Source organism: Bufo gargarizans, chromosome 3 (assembly GCF_014858855.1).
Source record: "Bufo gargarizans isolate SCDJY-AF-19 chromosome 3, ASM1485885v1, whole genome shotgun sequence".
In the NCBI taxonomy this organism is placed as follows: domain Eukaryota; kingdom Metazoa; phylum Chordata; class Amphibia; order Anura; family Bufonidae; genus Bufo; species Bufo gargarizans.
The window spans coordinates 549,299,732-549,321,336 of record NC_058082.1 but is presented as its reverse complement, the minus strand read 5'-3'; the positions used below and the strand labels follow the sequence as shown (position 1 = coordinate 549,321,336).

General features: G+C 47.1%; 1 protein-coding gene across 1 annotated transcript in view; it reads left to right on the top strand.

Annotated features, from left to right (window-relative positions):
• Positions 1-8,009: 8,009 nt before the first annotated feature.
• The window catches only part of GPA33 (glycoprotein A33), a 31,293-nt gene continuing 17,697 nt past the window's right edge, over positions 8,010-21,605 (top strand). Inside the window, exons 1-2 of the mRNA XM_044287349.1 lie at positions 8,010-8,176; positions 20,081-20,232. Of these exons, the coding sequence (XP_044143284.1) occupies positions 8,137-8,176; positions 20,081-20,232 (192 nt within the window). The 5' untranslated portion in view covers positions 8,010-8,136. The remainder of the gene's footprint in view (positions 8,177-20,080; positions 20,233-21,605) is intronic.

Here is a 21,605-nt window from a genome sequence, read left to right as displayed (position 1 = left end):
TCGACCGGCTCTATAAAAATATCACATGACCGAACCCCTCAGATGAACACCGTAAAAAATAAAAACTGTGCTAAATAAACCATTTTTTGTCACCTTACATCACAAAAAGTGTAATAGCAAGCGATCAAAAAGTCATATGCACCCCAAAATAGTGCCAATCAAACCGTCATCTCATCCCTCAAAAAATGAGACCCTACCTAAGATAATCGCCCAAAAACTGAAAAAACTATGGCTCTCAGACTATGGAGACACTAAAACATGATTTTTTTTTTGTTTCAAAAATGAGATTATTGTGTAAAACTTACATAAATTAGAAAAAAAAGTATACATATTAGGTATCGCCGCGTCCATATCGACCGTCTCTATAAAAATATCACATGACCTAACCCCTCAGATGAACACCGTAAAAAATTTAAAATAAAAACTGTGCTAAATAAACCATTTTTTGTCACCTTACATCACAAAAAGTGATAGTGCCACCCCAAAATAGTGCCAATAAAACCATCATCTCATCCCGCAAAAATCTTACCCTACCCAAGGTAATCGCCTAAAAACTGAAAAAAATATGGCTCTCAGACTATGGAGACACTAAAACATGATTTTTTTTTTTGCTTCAAAAAATAAATAATTGTGTAAAACTTACATAAATAAAAAAAAAATGTATACATATTAGGTATCGCCGCATCCGTGACAACCTGGTCTTTAAAAATATCACATGATCTAACCTGTCAGATGAATGTTGTAAATAACAAAAAATAAAAACGGTGCCAAAACAGCAATTTCTTGTTATCTTGCCTCACAAAAAGTGTAATATAGAGCAACCAAAAATCATATGTACCCTAAAATAGTACCAACAAAACTGCCACCGTGTCCCGTAGTTTCTAAAATGGGGCAATTTCTTTGCAGTTTCTACTCTAGCGGTGCATCAGGGGGGCTTCAAATGGGACATGGTGTCAAAAAACCAGTCCATCAAAATCTGCCTTCCAAAAACCGTATGGCGTTCCTTTCCTTCTGCTCCCTGCCGTGTGCCCGTACAGCAGTTTATGACCACATATGGGGTGTTTCTGTAAACTACAGAATCAGGGCCATAAATATTGAGTTTGGTTTGGCTGTTAACCCTTGCTTTGTAACTGGAAAAAAAATTATTAAAATGGAAAATCTGCCAAAAAGTGAAATTTTGAAATTGTATCTCTATTTTCCATTAATTCTTGTGGAACACCTAAAGGGTTAACAACGTTTGTAAAATAAGTTTTGAATACCTTGAGGGGTGTAGTTTCTAGAATGTGGTAATTTTTGGGTGGTTTCTATTATGTAAGCCTCGCAAAGTGACTTCAGACCTGAACTGGTCCCTAAAAATTGGGCTGTTGAAAATTTCAGAAAAAATTCAAGATTTGCTTCTAAACTTCTAAGCCTTGTAACATCCCCAAAAAATAAAATATCATTCCTAAAATTATCCAAATATGAAGTAGACATATGGGGAATGTAAAGTAACAACATTTTTGGAGGTATTACTATGTATTATAGAAGTAAAGAAATAAAAATTTGGAAATTTGCAATTTTGAAAAAAAAATTGGTAAATTTGGCATTTTTTTTTACTTCATTTTACCAGTGTCATGAAGTACAATATGTGACGAAAAAACAATCTCGGAACGGCCTGGATAAGTCAAAGCGTTTTAAAGTTATCACCACTTAAAGTGACACTGGTCAGATTTTCAAAAATTGGCCAAGTCCGTAAGGTGAAATAGGGCCGAGTCGTTAAGGGGTTAAACCCAGCAACACACTGAGGCAACAACTGGTTCACCCCAAAGACCCAACGCCTAAACACAAGATGGACAACATTGTGTACGCAGTCCAGTGCAATGAGGAATGCTCAGAACTGTATATTGGCGAAACAAAACTACATCAGCGTATGGCCCAGCATAGAAGAGCCAAAACCTCTGGTCAAGATTCAGCCGTGTCCTTACATCTAAAAGGAACGGGTCGCACCTTTGAAGACAGTCAAGTACGTGTTTTGGATAAGGAGGCCGATTGGTACAAACAAGGTGGGAAGGAGGCCATCTACGTAAAAATGGAGAAGCCAAGCTTGAATAGAGGCGGGGGGTTAGACATCTATTGTCTGCCACATACAATGCTGTCTTGACACCTTTTTCTGGGAAGTCTTTATCACCTACTGACTCCAATTAGGATAATGGGACCAACACCTTTGACCCAATGCTGGGTATAATTACCAGATGTTGATTCAGTTACATATTTATTCCCAGAGAATTCTAGTACAGTCACTCAGAATTGAGAAAGCTCGTTGGAAGAACGAGTGAAACGTTTTCAAGAAATCTACAGTACGTCCAGTTGCCTTGATTTATTCTTTACAGATATTTACATCTAAAAGGAACAGGTCACACCTTTGAAGACAGTCAAGTACGTGTTTTGGATAAGGAGGCCGATTGGTACAAACGAGGCGTGAAGGAGGCCATCTACGTAAAAATGGAGAAGCCAAGCTTGAATAGAGGCGGGGAGGTTAGACATCTATTGTCTGCCACATACAATGCTGTCTTGACACCTTTTTCTGGGAAGTCTTTATCACCTACTGACTCCAATTAGGATAATGGGACCAACACCTCTGACCCCATGCTGGGTATAATTGCCAGATGTTGATTCAGTTACATATTTATTCCCAGAGAATTCTTGTACAGTCACTCAGAATTGCATTTTTTCCCACAAGTATATACGTACTGGTATATATATATATATATATATATATATATATATATATATATTTTATATAGTTTTGCAATAAATTAGATAGAACATTAAATAGTGGCATTTAAAATACAAAAAACAAGTCCTTGTACGGCTGTGGTGATGGAATAATAAAAAAGGAGGCGGGGGGGGGAGGAATCAGAAATGTTGGTGCTAGACTTGAAGGGGTTAATAGAAGCATCATTCCTTTTGTGCACAGGCCCTCTCCTACTCCTTGTCACCACTAGGGGGCCTATTGACCTCAATTTTAGCTTCCTGCAGATCGCCCTCTAGTGGTAACAGTAGGTAGCTCTGATTTTTACAAGGAGATGAAGAGGTACCGCTTGCTGCAGGTTGTCAGGGCATGCTGGGGGTTGTAGTTTTGCAACAGTTGGAGAGCGCTGCTGCATCTCTGCCATCCTGCTATCATATGTGCGGCCCCCGCTTCCCCTTGAGCTCCGGATTCTTCTCTGATCCTGCAGAATCTCGTAAAAAACTGCTAAACACTGGGTTTTATTGGTCGCTAATGAAGCATTTATTGAGGCATCGCCATGTTTTACGGGACAGGCAGGGAGCGCTGCGGAGCCGGTTCTTCCAGAATCCTCTTTAGCTGGTCTGGGGGGGGGCAGAGAATGCACAGCTCATGGGAGTGTTCCCAGCAGCACAAAGTATTTCAGGAGAGGAATATGCTGATCTTGTGGGAGGTGGTCATAGACGAAGAGTTACATCGTTGAAGGAGCGGGGGTCCTCCCAGCAGCACAGAGTATTTCAGGAGACACGTTTGCAGATCTTGTGGAAGGTCACAAATGGAGAGTTACATATTAGAAGGAGCAGAAACCCCCCAGTGGCACAAAGTATTTCAGCAGAGGAGTGCGGTCACAGACTGAGACTCACGTGTCTGGGAGAGATAAGGATCGGGCAGATGGATTTCATCATGCTTGATCCTTTTGTTCTATCTGTATGGCCGGCTTAAGGGTCTCTGCAACGTTTTTCTTATACAGAAGCTCCCACCCCCTGCCCGATATTTTTGATGTTCTGCACCTGCCAGTAGGGGGAGCTGACGTACAATCTCCCATTGAAGTAATAGTATAATGCGGTATACAATGGTGACTGTAGGCAGCACTATGAATGCACCACTCAGCGCTGCCCCCTGCTGGAAGAACTTTTTTATTTTTTTTTTACTGTTTCTGAGGCCTCTTGCACACGGCCGTGGCCCGTATTGCGGCCTGCAAACAGCGGGTCCATTTCACTTGAACTTGTTCTATTTTTTTACGCTGCGGACAGATCAAGTTGAATGGGTCTGGATCTGGGATGGGGCCCGTACATTGGGGACTGCAAAATGCAAGGAACGGCCGTGTGCAAGAGGCCCGATACAGAGACATCTATATGGCACATGAGTCTCCAAATAAAATTTGAATTGGGTGGCGAGATCCAGCTGAAAAGGTCAGCTGACAAACAGAGCCTCCCCCGAAAAATACAGTACCCCAATTTTCTAGCCCCCTCTACATTAACCCTCCGTGAACACTATAGATGCCCCCACCTCACGGTCTCCTGTACGTGGAGAATGACGACGTGTAAGGGCCTACTGTGGTTTTGTGACCTCGGCCTCACATCTGCTCCTCTCACATCATTTATGTCTGACCCTTCTTCACCCCCGGTGACATCATCAGTCACAGAAGAGACATGATACATGACCCCCGATGTGTCCCTGGTGATGTATCAGTGCAGAGATTAGAACAGATCCAGGTCATAATAGTGAGCCCCCCCGATACATATCTTTCAATTACATGATTAGTTGGTCATGTCCCTTTGAAAAAAAAAAAAACTGGGGCAAAAAGTTTATAAAATTGGTGCCAAGTGCATTACGGACACTGCGCCATTTATGCTGCCTGATACCGTATTACATCTGGGATCTGATAGGTTGATACAAGAAATTCTTTATGCTCTATAGCGCCACACCTGTCCGCTGGTGGTGTGCAGTATTGCAGCCCATCAACATTCATTTCACTAGAGCTAAGCTGCAATACCAGACACAGCCGGTGGTCAGGGGCGGTGCCCTTCCTGGAAGGAAGCAACCATGCTTTTTAAGTCCTAGACAATTGCATAATAAAAAGTTCTGCAACTTTCAAACCTGCTTTATATTTTAGGAGATCAGAGCAACATCTTTGCCTGCTGTCAGTGAATGGAAATATTCCTCTTCACATCCGGACCTAGTCCTGCTCCTACAACTGTAGGTTTGCTACAATGAATCAGTTTAGAGAATCATCTAATGGCAGCCAAAGTGGTCACCCACCGTTTCCAAGTAAGGAGATGACTTTTTATTTTTTTAGGGAGAATTTTTATTTTTTTATTTAATTTATTCTATCACGGAAATTTATTAAAAAAATATGAATTCAGTGAGACCATGGGGCTCATTTATCAAGCTCTCCTCTTTTTAGGCGTAAAATTAGAAAGGCGTAAAATTAGAAAGGCGTATTTGCTTCGTCTGTCGGTCTTTTGCCTTGCATTTATGAAAAAAGGCACAGCGCTTCCTGAATTACGCCGGGCGTGTTGCTATTAGGGCTTATGCACACAAACGTGGTTTTGTCCGCATCAGATCCGCATTTTTTTGTAGGTCGCGGACCCGTTCACTTCAATGGGGCCGCAAAAGATGGGGACAACACTCCGTGTGCTGTCTGCATCCATATGCCTGGTCTGCAGCCCTAAAAAAAAATAATATATAGAACATGTCCTATTCTTGTCCGTTTTACGGACACGGATAGGACTGCTCTATGGATGGCAGGATGTTCAGTTCCACAAAACGCGGAACGCACACGGCTGGTATCAGTCTTTTGTGGATCTGCAATTCGTGGACTGCAAAAACGGCTGTGGCCGTGTACTTGAGCGCTTAGTCTGACCTCTGGTGGTTCTTTATCAGTACGACGGGTTCATATTCACTAAGACTGGTCTTTTTTTTTTATTCGTTTTTATACATTTTTGAGTCATACAAAACAATACAAAAATACTAACTACAACTCCCCCCCGCCATGCCGTTTGTGTGCGGTCCAGTCCATAAGTGGCATCCTCCAGCCACAGGCTGTGACGGTTTTGGAACACCGCCATCCATCAGATGGGGTCCACTTTGTGAACGGTCAAAGTGGGACACTAAGGCCCCTTTCACACGGGCGTTGCAGGAAAAATGTGCGGGAGCGTTGCGGGAACACGCGCGATTTTTCCGCCCGAGTGCAAAACATTGTAATGCGTTTTGCACTCGCGTGAGAAAAATAGCGCTTGTTTGGTACCCGAACCCGAACTTCTTCACAGAAGTTCGGGCTTGGGATCGGTGTTCTGTAGGAAATCTCGCCCGTGTGAAAGGGGCCTTATGGTTCATTGCGTGAAAGATCCATTTGTCCCTCATATCTATGCACTTCAATAGTTTTTCTCTTACGAAATAGCTCAAAAATAATCTGAACATAGAAAATCCCAACTGCATCAAATAATGAAATAATATACAAGACGGGCAAAAAACCCATCGAAGATGGATTTTTGTGCGACTGTCGTGTTGCAGTGCGACACCATAGACCGGCATTATAAATAGCGTCACGCGACACGTTGCACCCTATATGTCGCCGTGTAGCACTGACCTAATACAGGCTTTAGTCCCTATGCATTTTGGAACTGGGCCGAGGCCTCCGCTCCCCGGCCTGGCATACCTGAGGGTCTGCCATAATACTTTCCCCAATATGGACCATGTGTTATCCAATCTTTATAATGACCCGGGCCCCTCCTCTAGAACATACTTACCTGCTTCCCGCCACCCGCGTCCCTCTGGATCCCTGGGGCTCATGTACTAATGGACTTGCAAAACCTTTAGACGTAAAAAGTGTAATGCAGGATCTTCATGAGCAGCAGGCGAGGTGGTCTCCCCAGGGGAACGGACAGGTAGGTACCCTATGTGCCTGCCCAACTGCAAACAAGGGAGTCAGAAAGTCTGTCCCAAAAGTGTCACGCAGCCAGTTTTCAGTGGGGTTGGAGCCCTCCGCCTTTCCTGGTGCCCCCACCATTCTCACATTATTATGGCGTAGCCAAGTTTCCAAATCATCTTGCTTGCCAACAACAGCATCCAGTCGCCTTCCACATCTCTCTGTACTTCAGCCGAGCGGCCTGAGTGTCCTGGCGTGGCCGGCGCCATCTTGGATACCTTTGGCAGCAGTGCTTCCTCGTCAAGGAGCCGCCTTAGGAGCAAGGCGAGTCCTTTTCAGCGAGCTTACACAGTGTTAGGGCCCATGCCCAGGAGCGTACTTGCTCTCCCGTATTGCAGACCATTGACTTGAATGGCTTCACATCCTCCAGATACAACTTCACCTATCTTTTTGCGGTGCGGAGGCACGGATGGAAGCACTACAAAGCGCTTCCGTGGGATTTCAGGCTGTGCCTCTGCACCGCAAAAGATAGCACATGTTCTGCCTTTGGCCTTATTTTGCGGATCGCGGACCCATTCAATTTAATGGGTCCGCATCTGCGCCAGGAGTGCACACAGCCGGTGCCCGTGCATGTCGGACCGCGGCACTGAGCAACTACAGTCAGGATAAATGAGCGGGGAACCGCAGGGGCGCTCCAGACCCGCGTCCTCTCACGTGCTTAGCAACCCACGCCCACTAAGACTGGTCTGATTGGTATGGACATTAAAGTGTGGCACAAGCGAGCTGAACGTAGGCGCGCGTCTCCACGAAAGTGCGACTTCTTAGGCAAAATGTGGCGCAACTCACCACTGACGAAGAAAGGTACGCCAGCCCTGGATCGGAGTAGAAATTTTAATGTTTTTTCGAGACTAAGGGCTCATGCATATTAATGCGCGCCGTCCGTTTTGTGCATTCGGAACCGCAAATTGCCAATGCACGAGCACTGTCCATGTGACTGGCACACAGACAAAAAAATAAAAACGTTGCCTGACCAAAGATCGCTGTGTAGCTTGCAGCCATTGAACTGAATGGGGCTGCAGCTTGTTCTTATTACCTGTACATGTAGCAGAGTTGAGTTTGTCACATAACCATAAGTTTCGATAATGCGGTAGGTTTAACCGCAGATACGATCTCATGCTATCTCTATGATTTGCACCAAATGACAATGTCAGCTCTACTACATCTGCGAGTGTATGTAGTAAAGGGTGTGAATGAGACCCAGGAGGAGGAGGGGGGATGGGAGGTGAGGTGTGAACCTAGACAAGGAGGCAGAGGCTTGGGAGACATCACTGCTTTGCTATTGGTTGTTACCTGCAGGTTTCGAGCGAGAAGAGAAGGAGGAAGAGGAGGCGGCCGACAATAGGTTTTTGAGATCTGATTCTGGGCCAGTCTTGACTCTTTGGTGACTTGGACGCAGGAATTTTTTTCGTACAGAGACCCCCGTCCCCCCTGGTCAACCATGAGGCGACGAGAGCAAGTCCTGTTCTACCTGTGCACAGGTGAGCTCTGCTACATTTCCCAGGTGTGTGTGTGTGATCCCCGCTCATGTTACACTTGTAACTGGCAGGGAGTCTACGGGGGTCATGTATCAGTCATGTGACCACAGAAAAATGGCGCAAGTGTGTCTGGATCGGGGGCGCGTGCCTTTTTTATCGTCGCATAGTACTACGTTCTTAGTTTGCGTCGATTTTACTGTAGAAGATTCAGCCGATTTCAATCCCAACGACCGCCGTAAGTCCCAGCAGGTGACCACAGAAAGCAGTTCCCCATAGATGGCGATTAGATGTAGCAGAGTGGTGTTTGTCATCAGTCACACTATGTTAGAACTAGAGTGCGCAACAGGGAACAGAACGACAAAATCGGCTCTGCTACATCTGTAAAATTGGAAAAACAGTGGCCATTCGGACGTATCTGTAGAATTTACGGATTGATGGCGTTTGCAGGATGATATCTAATCAGTTTCCTGCGAGATATGTAGCGATCTAAAGCAAACCAAGCAGGTAAGTAAATGGAGAGCTTTTAAAGGGGCAGTAACCGGAATAAAAATCAGTCTTCTCTCCATTTGCTGTGCAGTGCCGAGCCTTTCTGCTGCCTGAAGCAAAAACTGAAATGGCGCCCCTCCCCAAAGCCAATTTCTAAACCTAACCCCTTCCCTTCAGCTGCCCCTGCCTGGTGCTGCACCCCTGGTTGAATACAATCTGTCGCTCTCTGTTATCGGCTGTTCTGCTCTGGGGCGAGGCGTCTTCATTGGGAAAGTCTTAACCCTCCCTGCCCCCGGGATCCGCTCCAGGGCTGCATACACAGGTGTGACTGCGGAAGCGTTAGTGGCCCTTTAAATCTCTTAAAGCCACAGGACTGGCCAATATAATTTTATGCTGAGTAAACTGGAGTATAGTCATCCGTGATAAACTCTGTTTCAGTTTACGTAATCCTGTCCGCTCTCCGGCGGTTAGTAGGAAAAATGCTAACTTCTGTAATTATGTACGCCGCCGTGGGATTGTCAGCTCTGTGGACCAGATGACTGTTCACTGCCGTTTATATCTCGTGTGTATCAATCACATCTTAGATGTTTGTAACAATGTATCAGGTCTTTTTTTTTTTTTTTTTGCCTCTTGGTTGTGTAAATACTGATGGTAACATTCATTGACAGCATGCAGAGATCCTGAAATGTGTAAGGAATTGAGACAACGTGTATCAGAAAGCTGCAGGGGTTTTGTTACACTGATTTACCCTCTTACAAGACCTTCCTTTCCAAATGAAAGCCCCTGGAGCTGTTCCCGAGATGAGTCCTGTCTCCAGCCCTTACGTCTAGGGTGTCGGCCGTTACAGCTGGTGCGGGGGTTGTCACCAACTGTCCTCCTGGACCCCTCTGAGTGACACTGGGAGTCAGCGGCGGTCATAGAAACATAGAATGTGTCGGCAGATAAGAACCATTTGGCCCATCTAGTCTGCCCAATATACTGAATACTATGGATAGCCCCTGGCCCTATCTTATATGAAGGATGGCCTTGTGCCTATCCCATGCATGCTTAAACTCCTCCACTGTATTTGCAGCTACCACTTCTGCAGGAAGGCTATTCCATGCATCCACTACTCTCTCAGTAAAGTAATACTTCCTGATATTACTGTTAAACCTTTGCCCCTCTAATTTAAAACTATGTCCTCTTGTGGTAGTTTTTCTTCTTTTAAATATTCTTTCCTCTTTTACCTTGTATCACCCCAGTAACAGTTCTGTCCCTTCCATTGTCTGTGGGACCTCGGTGTCGTTTTCTCTTTTTGATTGGATGATACTTTTTAGTGATATTTCTGATTGTGTGCACCTCCCCCGCTGCCGAAACTGCCCCAGATGTCAAACACTTGTGGAATGTGGATAATAGAAACTGAGTAACGACCCAACCTGGACTTGACGCGAGATGACGGAGAGGGGGGCTGGATGGGCGCGAGGTGACGGAGGGGGGGGGGGGGCTGAACGGGCGCGAGGTGACGGAGAGGGGGGTCTGGACGGGCGCGAGGTGACGGAGAGGGGGGTCTGGACGGGCGCGAGGTGACGGAGAGGGGGGTCTGGACGGGCGCGAGGTGACGGAGAGGGGGGTCTGGACGGGCGCGAGGTGACGGAGAGGGGGGTCTGGACGGGCGCGAGGTGACGGAGAGGGGGGTCTGGACGGGCGCGAGGTGACGGAGAGGGGGGTCTGGACGGGCGCGAGGTGACGGAGAGGGGGGTCTGGACGGGCGCGAGGTGACGGAGAGGGGGGTCTGGACGGGCGCGAGGTGACGGAGAGGGGGGTCTGGACGGGCGCGAGGTGACGGAGAGGGGGGTCTGGACGGGCGCGAGGTGACGGAGAGGGGGGTCTGGACGGGCGCGAGGTGACGGAGAGGGGTGTCTGGACGGGCGCGAGGTGACGGAGAGGGGGTCTGGACGGGCGCGAGGTGACGGAGAGGGGGGTCTGGACGGGCGCGAGGTGACGGAGAGGGGGTCTGGACGGGCGCGAGGTGACGGAGAGGGGGTCTGGACGGGCGGGAGGTGATGGAGGGGATGCCGTATATATGATCCGGCAGAGGTTTTGTTAGGCTGCGTTCACACCACGTTTCTGGCATACGTTTGCAGTATGTTTGTTTTTTGAGGATTAGGCCACATGCACACGGCCGTTGTTCTGGTCCGCATCCAAGACGTCGTTTTGGCAGCTCGGATGCAGACCCATTCACTTCAACGGAGCCGCAAAAGATGTGCTGTTGTGCTGTCCGCATCCGTTGCTCCGTTCCGTGGCCCCACAAAAAAACAAACAAACAAAAAAAAACGTCCTATTCTTGTCCGGGCTTTGCAGACAATAATAGGCAGTTATATATAAAGGCTGTCCGTGCCGTTCTGAAAATTGCGGAACACGCATGGACGCCATCCGTGTTTTGCGGACCGCGAAACTCACCACGGTCTTGTGCATTCAGCCTTATGGGGGGACCCAGTTTTAGCAGATACCTGTACGGTCGGATCTTATATAATAAATAATATATTTTCACGCTGTTTTTTGACAGCACCCAGATATCGGAGACGTGTCGGTCTCGGCCGCATCCTGCTTTACTGTATGTTACTCTGTGCTGCAGGCAGGAAAAAAACAAACCGCAACGGTATAACATGTGAACACCGCCCAACACCCATCACCTGGCCAGTGGGGGCGGCAAAATCTAAATGTATACAGGACCTACTGGGAGAAATAGGCCTTGAGTTTTCATTTCTCACCTCTGGCAACATCTCTGCTTGCCGTCAGTGAATTTCTTTAGAAAACCTGTCCAGACCTACTGTTTCTTACAGCTGAGGTTTGCTCCATTTAGTTTCCAGTCCAGACCATATTCTGGCAGAGCGGTGTAGACTCCATACTGACACATTGTAACAAACAGGGAGGTTGGCGCGGCTGCGTTTTTAGCTCGCAGAGTATTGTCTGGGCTGGATACAATTGTAGCAAAGCCGCAGCTGTGAGAAGTGTTAGGTCTTCAGAGGATATTAGACTCTGGTTCTAAATCAAGATTGTTCTCGTTCACCCACAGCAAACAGAGAGCTTGAAAATAGGGAGAAATTGAAACCCAAAGTTGCAGAATTTTTAGTATATGTTGATTGTGCTTCATTTACATATAAGTGGACAATCCCTTGAAGTGTATGTACGGCGCTGTGCCGATGTGCTATGATATAGCGGTGTCCGGAGGTTGTCGTGTCGCCGGTGGGTTTTTGTTTTCGTCGGTTGGTGCTGACTGTTTCCATGAGACTGTACTAAAGACTCCTGACCTCGGGGCGGGAAGGCAGTGGGAGGAGGGGGCCCTGCTCAAACCTGAAAAACCTGATCCTGCCTGGGGCCCGGCCCCGCACATTACACAGAGACTGATGTATTGTGTGCAGTAGGGAGACTGGATTGTCAGCTCCTGGGGTCAGACATGACGGGTGTGGAAGTGCCCATGTACAGCAGATGGAAGACGGCCAATTGTGTCTTTATATTTATTTATTTTTGCAGGGCCTGACTCTCCCATTAGACCCCTTTCACACGAGCGAGTATTCCGCGCGGGTGCAATGCGTGACGTGAACGCACTGAATCCGGACTTATTCATTTCTATGGGGCTGTGCACATGAGCGATGTTTTTCACGCATCACTTGTGCGTTGCGTGAAAATCTCCAGCAGGTTCTGTATTCTGCGTTTTTTCACGCAACGCAGGCCCCATAGAAATGAATGGGGCTGCGTGAAAATCGCATCCGCAAGCAAGTGCGGATGCGATGCAATTTTTTTTAGGATGTAACTAAATGGTGATGAGCAACCCCGGACCCCATTAGTTACATCCTCAAAAAAGTCTATTCGCTGTATTATTTTCCCTTCTAACATGGTTATAAGGGAAAATAATAGCGTTCTTATTACAGAATGGTAACTAAAATGTCCATTGAGGGGTTAAAAAATAAACAAAAAATAAAATAAACTCCCCTCATCCACTTGATCGCGCAGCCGGAATCGTCTTTTCTTTTTCCTGCAAAAGGACCTGCGCTGACATCATCCCGCTCACCACGTCAGCGCAGGTCCTGCTGAATGAAGATAGAAGGATCTTTTTCTGACGCAAAACGCATTGCACTCGCGTGAAAAAAACGGAACGCAATCGCAGACAAAACGGACAGAAATTGCGTGCCTACTCGCGCGTGTTTCCCACAATGCACCCTAACAATGCCACTAACCCCATAGTCGTACGCACTGTATATAAGTCTCTGGAGGCGATGACATAAAGCAGTGATCGGGGTGCGAGGGCGGCTGAGATCCATATAATCGCTCCCAATCTATCAGACCCTACGACATTTTTATAATTTCTCGACACTTTTTGTGTCTCCATTTCCTTTGTGTTTTTATTTTGCTCTAGTCCGTAGGTAGCAGACTAGTTCGCACACGCTGCGGTCCTCCTCCTCCTCCTCCTCCTCCTCGGTGATAGGCGTTCCTTACATTCCAGGAGATGATTACCGCAGAGAATAAATCCTTCCAGACCAGTTTCCATCTTCTACACAAACAGGGGTCATCCCATTTAACACCCTCCTCTAAAAAATAAAAATGGTGTCTGGAGGACCAAGCGCCTCCCATGTATTACACCGAAAGTCCATTGATGTCAGGTGGAACTGTGTAATACTTCCTTTCTCCTGTGGAGGCGCTGCTGGGAGATTGAACACTTTCTGCCGGATTTCCCCAGAGTTTATGGCTGATTAATACGGTCCCTGGGGACCTATTCCCCATTCTGGAGGACCCACTATGTCCATGTATTCCACAAACGGCCCATTCACTGTGTAATGCCTCATGTTTCCTGCGGGGGAGCTGTAGGGAACACTTGCTGCCAAGTTCCTGCAGGGATTACAGGTGATCGCTGGGGATTTCCAGCAGCAGGACTTCCTGTGATCGGCTAGGAAAAAGGAGAGGAGACCTTTTTAAAGGGATTGGCGCACCTTGCAAGGATATGACATCAATGTCCCATAGGTGTGGGTCCCAAAACGAAGGAGAGCACACCACTCATACGTGGCGTGTTCTCCATTCAAAAAGATCTGAGTGAGCTCCCATAGGAGTGAACGGAGAGCGCGTCGGCCAGTGCCCTACCATAGAAGTGAATGGAGGGTGGCCGGGCTTGAGCAGTGTGCCCACAGAGGTGGGACCCGCACCTATATGACATTGATGGGATATCCTAGCCATATGCCACCAAAGTGCCAGATGGGCCGACCCCTTTACAATCTCCAGGAAATTGCACGAATAACAATTTCCCCAATGTTATTAGATATTTTCCCCTTCACTTTCTGATCACATGCAGGGGGCGGGGGGGGGGGGGGATGGGAGGCTAAACCTTTTAAAGGGACTGATCACAATTTGTGCAGGTAGTGTCCAGGGGATTGGGTCCACTCTGTCATTGGGGTTACCAACCTGGTACACGGCACCCACTGAAAAAGAGTCTGTGCCAGGTTCTTGGCAATCACAGTAGCCATGCCTATACATATCGTAGACAGTAATTTGGGGTTGGTTCTTGCCTTAAGGACGTTGGTGGGGTCTCATGTTGGGTTGTCAGGTCAGATGATGGGTGATGAGGTCTCTGGGGCAGGAAGCTTTGTTCTGGCCCCTACCAAACCTCCAGATGGTCATTTCCACAGCACCAATGACCGAGGCTTTTCGCTCCTCCTCCTGACATTGGGAATAGATCTTGGTGATTCGGTTCAGTCATGAAGCATCTAATGGTGGTACCACCGAGGGCTCACAATCCATTTTGGCGCAGGTCCTGTTCTGTGAGCTTGTGTGACCTACAGTAGTCACAGGTGATGGAGGCAGCTCTGCTGGAGCACCAACGTAATGAATGGTGGCATCCAATGACAATGTCACCAAGGGCGAAAATCCCATGAGATCCCTCTTGGTAAATACACACTTTACATACAGCTCTTTTTCACTACACCTTGGCACAAAGGGCGCCACACTTGTCCATAGGTTGTCTGGTATTGCAGCTTGGCGCCATTAAAGTGATCTGCAATACCACCTGGACAGGTGTGGCACTGGTTTTGAAAGAAAGCAGCCATGGTTTACTAATGCCTCCCGTTCCGACCAATTGCATCATCCAGATGCCTCATATTTTTATAATCCGCCACTTAGTCAGTGATTAATTTTTTTTTATTACAGATGACGAGCAGCACCAGAATTACCGCACCATAAAACACGAGACCTTTGGGAAGCAGGTGGGGCCGGGATTAACTCAGTCCTTCCTCTGCCACCAGTGTCTGCTCAGATTCTTCTCTGTAGCATAGAATCACTAACTGGAAACTGTCAGGAAGCAGGCTGGATGCTGGACCATACGGCCTCCCTGAATGCACAGTCCCCAGATCACCAGAGGAATAGCGAATGGAAAGTGAACAAAGACTGAGCCGTAGGAGGATCTGACAACAGCTACTTGTTGACGGTTTCCTGACAGCAGCAGACTAAAAACATACGGAGAGGCTGGGAAGCCTCCGGACCAGTGTGCGTCGTACAGGCCAATGTCCCTTCTGAATACGGACGCTAAAATCTTAGCCAAAGTTCTAGCCAAGCGACTTAGTGGGGTAGTCTTATCCATCATTGACCCGGACCAATCGGGCTTTATGCCAGGAAAGACAACTGATATAAACCTCAGGAGGTTATTCACAAACTTGCAGGTTAGACATGATAACGCTGGTCAAAGGGTCCTGGCGTCTCTCGATAATGAAGGCCTTTGACTCTGTAGAGTGGCACTTCATTTGGGAAACGATGTACCGTCTTCAATTCCCTCATTCTTTTATCAAGTGGGTCCAATTGTTGTATCAGGCGCCTACGGCACGTATCAGAGTGAATGGATCTATTTCTCGTTCCTTTAGGTTGTATAGGGGCACCAGACAGGGGTGTCCTCTCTCCCCATTATTATTTGCCCTTATAATGGAACCCCTTACCCAGCTGATCAATAACAGCTCTCTAATAGAGGGGTGGTCGATAGCCGGGGTACAGGAGAAAGTGTTGTACGCGGATGACCTGTTGGCGTACTTGGCTGACGCTGGTCCATCCTTAGAAGCCCTGTTAGATTTGGTAAATGGGTACGGTAGGTACTCAGGATTACGGGTAAACTGGGCTAAGTCCAGTTTATGCAAGATAGATGTAGAAGAGGACATAGATATTTCCCCGGTGTCTCCCCTGAGAGTGGTGGATAGTTTCCTTTACTTAGGGATTTGCATTCATAGGGACCCAAGGCAGTTTTGCCAATTGAACATGAGACCCGCTATGGAATATGTCACGCGCAAGTTGGAAGCCTGGGACAACCTCCCCTTGACCCTTGTAGGCAGAATCAATATCATTAAGATGGTATTGTTACCCAAACTATTGTATGTGTACAGAGCAGCACCTGTAAAGATCCCTAAGTCACACTTCGACGCCTTAGACAGAGGTATGTCCCGTTTCCTATGGCATCATCAAACCCCAAGATTAGCAAGGAAGACACTGAAAGCTTCGTATTCGCAAGGGGGATTGCAACTACCGGACATGTACATTTATTATGTAGCAACCCACTTGCTGTATGCGTCTTGGTGGATCAGGGCGGATGCCAACAACCCGGCGGTAGTGCTTGAGGCGGCGCCGGTAGGGTCCTACGAAGCTCTGACGAACCTGGTGTATAGGGGAGGTGGTGCTCTAGGCCCTAGAAAGTATACGGAAGCCATGGTGACGGTTATTGAGGCTTGGGGAGACCTGGTCCCCATACATCCCCCTGTGGCGTAATACACGTCTTCCCGAACTCTTGCACCTTTCGGACTTTGAGTTCTGGCCTCGAAAAGGTCTTAAGTATCTGACACAACTGTATCATGAAGGGGTTTTTCGCTCCTTTGAGAGCTTGCGGTCTGACTTCCTGCTGCCCCGGACGTGCTTCTACCGCTACCTCCAGTTGAGACACGCTTGTGTAAAGCAATTTAAATCCTTGGCTTTGAACTTGGATTGCGGCCCTCTGGAATCAGTAGCCAGGAGGGTGCATCCGTATAAACCAATTTCTTTCTTTTATGTAGAAATTGTAAAGATGCAAGAGTCTCCTATTCGGCGATCCTTCGTTAGATGGTCGGTGGATATTCCAGAGTTGGAAGACTCATCTCGAGGAGTGGCGTTTGGGGTGGAAGACGTCTGTTATAAGCGCTCGTGATCAGCTCATTCAAGTTAAATGGATGCATAGGGTATACTTGACCCCGCTGTGTCTTTATTATATGCAGCAAATATTGGATCCGGTGTGTGGCAGGTGTGGGGAGGCTTAGGGATCCTTCTTCCATATGGTTTGGCTATGCCCGGTAATGCAGGTATATTGGAAGGGGGTATGCAACTTCATCAATACAAAGTTGGGGCTCCCAGGGATTTGTGATCCTATGGTATGTGTGTTGGGGCTAGTTTCTGAAGCGACTCCGTCGAAGTATAGTAGAGCACTGTTGCGACTATTAATGTTCTATGGGAGGAAGAACATACTTTTGAACTGGAAACTGCCAATGTCCTACCGTGGACCAGTGGTTGCACCTTATAAATAAGGACCTTCAGATGTACAAGTTGACATATGAAGCAAGGGGGGTACCGGATCGATTCGACAAAATTTGGGGCCTATGGGTGCAGGCTGAGGGCACGATTTGAGGGATTGTTGGAGGTGGAGACTGTACTACCCAAGCGTGTGAGTGTGGCATGAGTGGGTTCCGATGTCAATCTTATGACGACAGTGATATCCATTCATTAAAGTTACTCTGATGTCTCCTGCTGTCAAGAAATATTGATCTTACTGGGATTGCTTATGCTGGTGATTGTGCTATGTAGATTGTTCCCTTTCCCTTTGGGATTGTTGTACTTAATGCAAAAGTGTTAAATAAACGCTATAAAAAAAAAAACGTACGGAGAGCTCAATGGAAACATCATGACGGAGCCTTCACCTTATGGCAGAGGTGACAGAGCGGAGCTGAGGTTCTTGGTCTGTGCAGTTTGAGTGTAATGTGTTGCAACGCTCAGTGTGAAAGGTTCATCTCGTTTATTGACCTTGTAGATCCGCTCCCCGTGGGAGAATACCGCCTGAGGTTTCCTGTAACCTCCTTTATGGCTGTGCTATTATGTCTTGTGCTTTTTGTGCTTTCACTTTTAGCCGCCTCACAACCCCGTCCTGTAAGTCTATTGGACACAAGTCACTTCTATGAATATGAAGTCAAACTTTCCTGGATTTTTATGATTCGCTTATAAAGTGGAAAGTTCTGCAACTTTCCAACAGACTTAGGCCCTGACTTATCACACTGGATCTCCACACCAGAATTCGGGCTTTTGCAACTTGTGCAAAATTTTGCAAACTTTTGCATTTTTACACCACTCACTCCAGTTTTGTAATACGGGTGGAGAAGTGGGTGTGGTCAGCTATGTTAATGTGTGTTACTCTAGATTTATCATTGCAAAAAAGTTGCAATCTCCCTCCAGGAGGAGGTGAAGGAAAACTGGAGGAGCTTCTCCAGACAGAAGTGTTAGGTTTAAGGACAACAAAACAACCTGTGACATCTGATAAATGTGGAATAAAGTACTCCAACGCAGACTCAATCAAAACTGACTTCAAATGTTCTTCTAATGATAAATTCCCCCCTTGTGTTTCAGTTCCTCACCATTTTTAAGACCTCCGCTTGCTGTCAGAGGCTATAACCCTGTCCATAGCCAGTCCTGCCGTCAGTGGGTCCAGATGTAAGCTGTGTGCCAGGGTGGGCTCCCCGGGATACAGCAAAGTCACGAACGAGGGAAACAACTCCACCACCAGCATTTACCAAAACAGAATTTTACTTAAACGTGGTAATGAACACAACCACAAATTCTGGGAACACACAATAAATTTACATACACCTAGCCCGAAGGCTGAGACCCTTGTGTTGCACAGCACGGCGCCCTCCAATGGATGCAGGAGGAAAGCGTGGTAGTTTACCTACTGGCGGGCATGACTAAACCGCCACACCTTAACTGTTATCACCCTAAAAAAAGAGAACAATTGTTTGGGTACGTGGTGCGGGCTAGCCTGCGGTGCAGCACAGCAGCTTACAAACTTACAAAGCTCTACAGAATTTCCCCTCCCATAACTGGTCCTGTAGAACGTGCCTGAGTATTCCTTCTGAGCAAAACATCAGCCTGGCTTGAGTTTGTGGGAAGTTTATCAGCTCTCCAGTGTGAAATGTCACTAAGTTATGGAGTCCTTGCCATGAACAATAGCAACACTTGTGGCCTGACATAAACAGAGACCCTAACTAACTACAGGCCTGGTCTCAGTCTCTAGGCGCCAGCACTGTGATGAGGTGCGTGCACGATCTTACCGACCCGGGTCGGCTTTGCATCCGCTGGTGACTCTGAACTGAACAAATGCCTCTCCAACAAGCATGCAGTGCCGCAGTGTATATAGCTTTGCTCCTCAGCGTTCCTGGAAGCAATCCTCGTTTCTCTGGACAGAATCAGGGTCTTGGACACAATCCGCTTCACTTAGCTGCCGCTCTGGTCACTGGGGTAGGCCCTCACACCTGGATGCCGTTGGATCCTCTGCTCACACAGTTCCTCAGTCTTGGCTCCCTCTAAGATGGCTGCTCTCTTTCTCTTCCTCTCCAGGTTCTGTGTAACTTTACCTCTCATGAATATGGAAATATAAGCAGTCTGTAGCTGTTTTTAGGAAACGGCGGAATCTTGTGGCCAAACAGCAGAATGTCAGTCCAGATCATTAAATTTAATTTAATCTACACAAATGATGTTCAGACAAGGAGAGCGGTTTCCCCATCTCACAGACAAGGCTCTGCAAGCTAAACGTCAGCAACCGCTTTGCTACAATGTATCAGTCTGGACCTTTGTTCAGACTGGATAGAATTGTATCCACTACAACTGTGCATAGGATTACTGCCTCTGAATGGAAACCAGTGTTCTCGTTCACTGACGGCAAGCGGAGCTCTTGAAAATGGTGAAACGCAGACTCTACTAAAGTTGTATGACTTTTTATTTTGCAAGATTTATATAAAACTGAAAAATCCCTTTTAATTTTTTTTTGTGCCTATAGAAAAACTGGGTGATTAATACGGTTGCTATTACCGTTCTCCCCTACCATGTGTCACCCAGCATTCCTGGTGGCCTGAATGGCATATCTGGCTAGTTGTTGTATCGACGTGACGTGTCGCCATGTACCTAGGCAGATTTCCAGTAAAGTCCTTATGGTTATACCACCTTACGTGGTTGTGATTGCTTTTTCTGCACCCCACTATTGCTACACCCTGTTTGGGGCAGGAATGGCAGCCATATATGCTGTCACCCAGCTTTTCCAGAAACCATGTTGCAGTCAGTATTTATGTGATCCTGTAATCCCCCCCCATGTTGTCCACCATGTTCATTCTCTTCTCTCTGTTCCCCCAGGGTTGATAGCGGTTGGTTCCATCACTGTACAAACACCACAAAAAGTAGTTGAAGCTTCCAGAGGGGGCAGTGCCAGCCTGCCTTGTGAGTACCAAACCAGCAGCCCGGACCAGAGCACATTGCAGATTTGGTGGAGAAAAAAGCCTGAGGAGGTAAATTGAACCCACACTTGCTGGATTATGAAAAGGGACATTGTGAAGAATCTAAAAAGGGGCGTATAAAGCACGACACAAAATCTTTGGTATTATGCCCCTCCCATTTATAATAGGACATATCCCCCCCCACACCAAATATACAGTTTGAATCAGCTATAGTACATATTATACCAGTCACCACAGACCCCAGACCAGACCCCCTTAATGAATGCAGACACCAAACTAGAGCCCGTAAATAAAATAGACCCCAGACCAGACCCCCCCTACACAAATACAGACATCTGACCAGGCCCCTAAACTAATACAGACCCTATACACTCATACAGACCCTAGATCAGACCACCGAAACTGCAACCCAACACCCACTTATTTATTGCAAAGTGCCAACACAGTAATTTACCTTAATACAGAAATATACCGGCCAAGTTAAGCTGTGGGGGCGTGGCTTAACACGGGCCCCAGTAAAATGAATGCCCCCATTGGCGCCCCCTAGTATGAATAATGCATCATTAGTGGCCCTCAGTATTAATAATGCATCATTAGTGGCCCCCAGTATTAATAATGCATCATTAGTGGCTCCCAGTATTAATGAGGCCCCTATTAGAGCCCACGGTATTATTAATGCCCCCTTCCCCACTCTTCTTGTGCAAAAAGACTCCTCCCTCCTCCGGGTGAACACTTGCTGGTCTCTGGATGCGCAGGGCAAGACCCGCGCTCCATCGTGATGGCTTCCTGTCAATGCTGCGAAACGTCATCGCGCTGGAGCGCGGGTCTTGCCTGCGCATCCAGAGACCAGCAAGTTTTCACCTCAAATGGATGAGGTGGGTTTTTTTTTTTTTTTAATGCAAGCGAGGAAGAGGGAGGCAAAGACTGTACTGATGATGGCTCCACAACGGAAGCGCTCATTAGTAATAGTGCCCACGTGGCAACCCTACACACGGCGCACACAGAGGGCTCTGAGTGCCCCCTTTGGCATGCGTGCCATAGGTTCGCCACCAATGACCTAAACTAATATACAGACCCCAGACCAGATTCCCTGAGCGACTAAATCTTAGACCAGACCCAATCCTCTAAACTAAAAGACTCCAAACCCCCCCCACCCTAAATGAATACAGGCCCCGAACCTGACCTCCTAAATCAGGGATGCCCAACCTGCAGCCCTCCAGCTGTTGCAAAACTACAACTCCCAGCATGCTTGGACAGTCTATAGTTATCAACCTATAACAAGCGTTGATGGGAGTTGTAGTTTTAAAACAGCTGGAAGGCCATCACTGCCCTAAATGTATAGAGACCCCAAACCTGACCCCCTAAATGAAGAGACCCTCCCAAACATTAATATAGACCCCCAAACTTATACTGACCTCAAAATA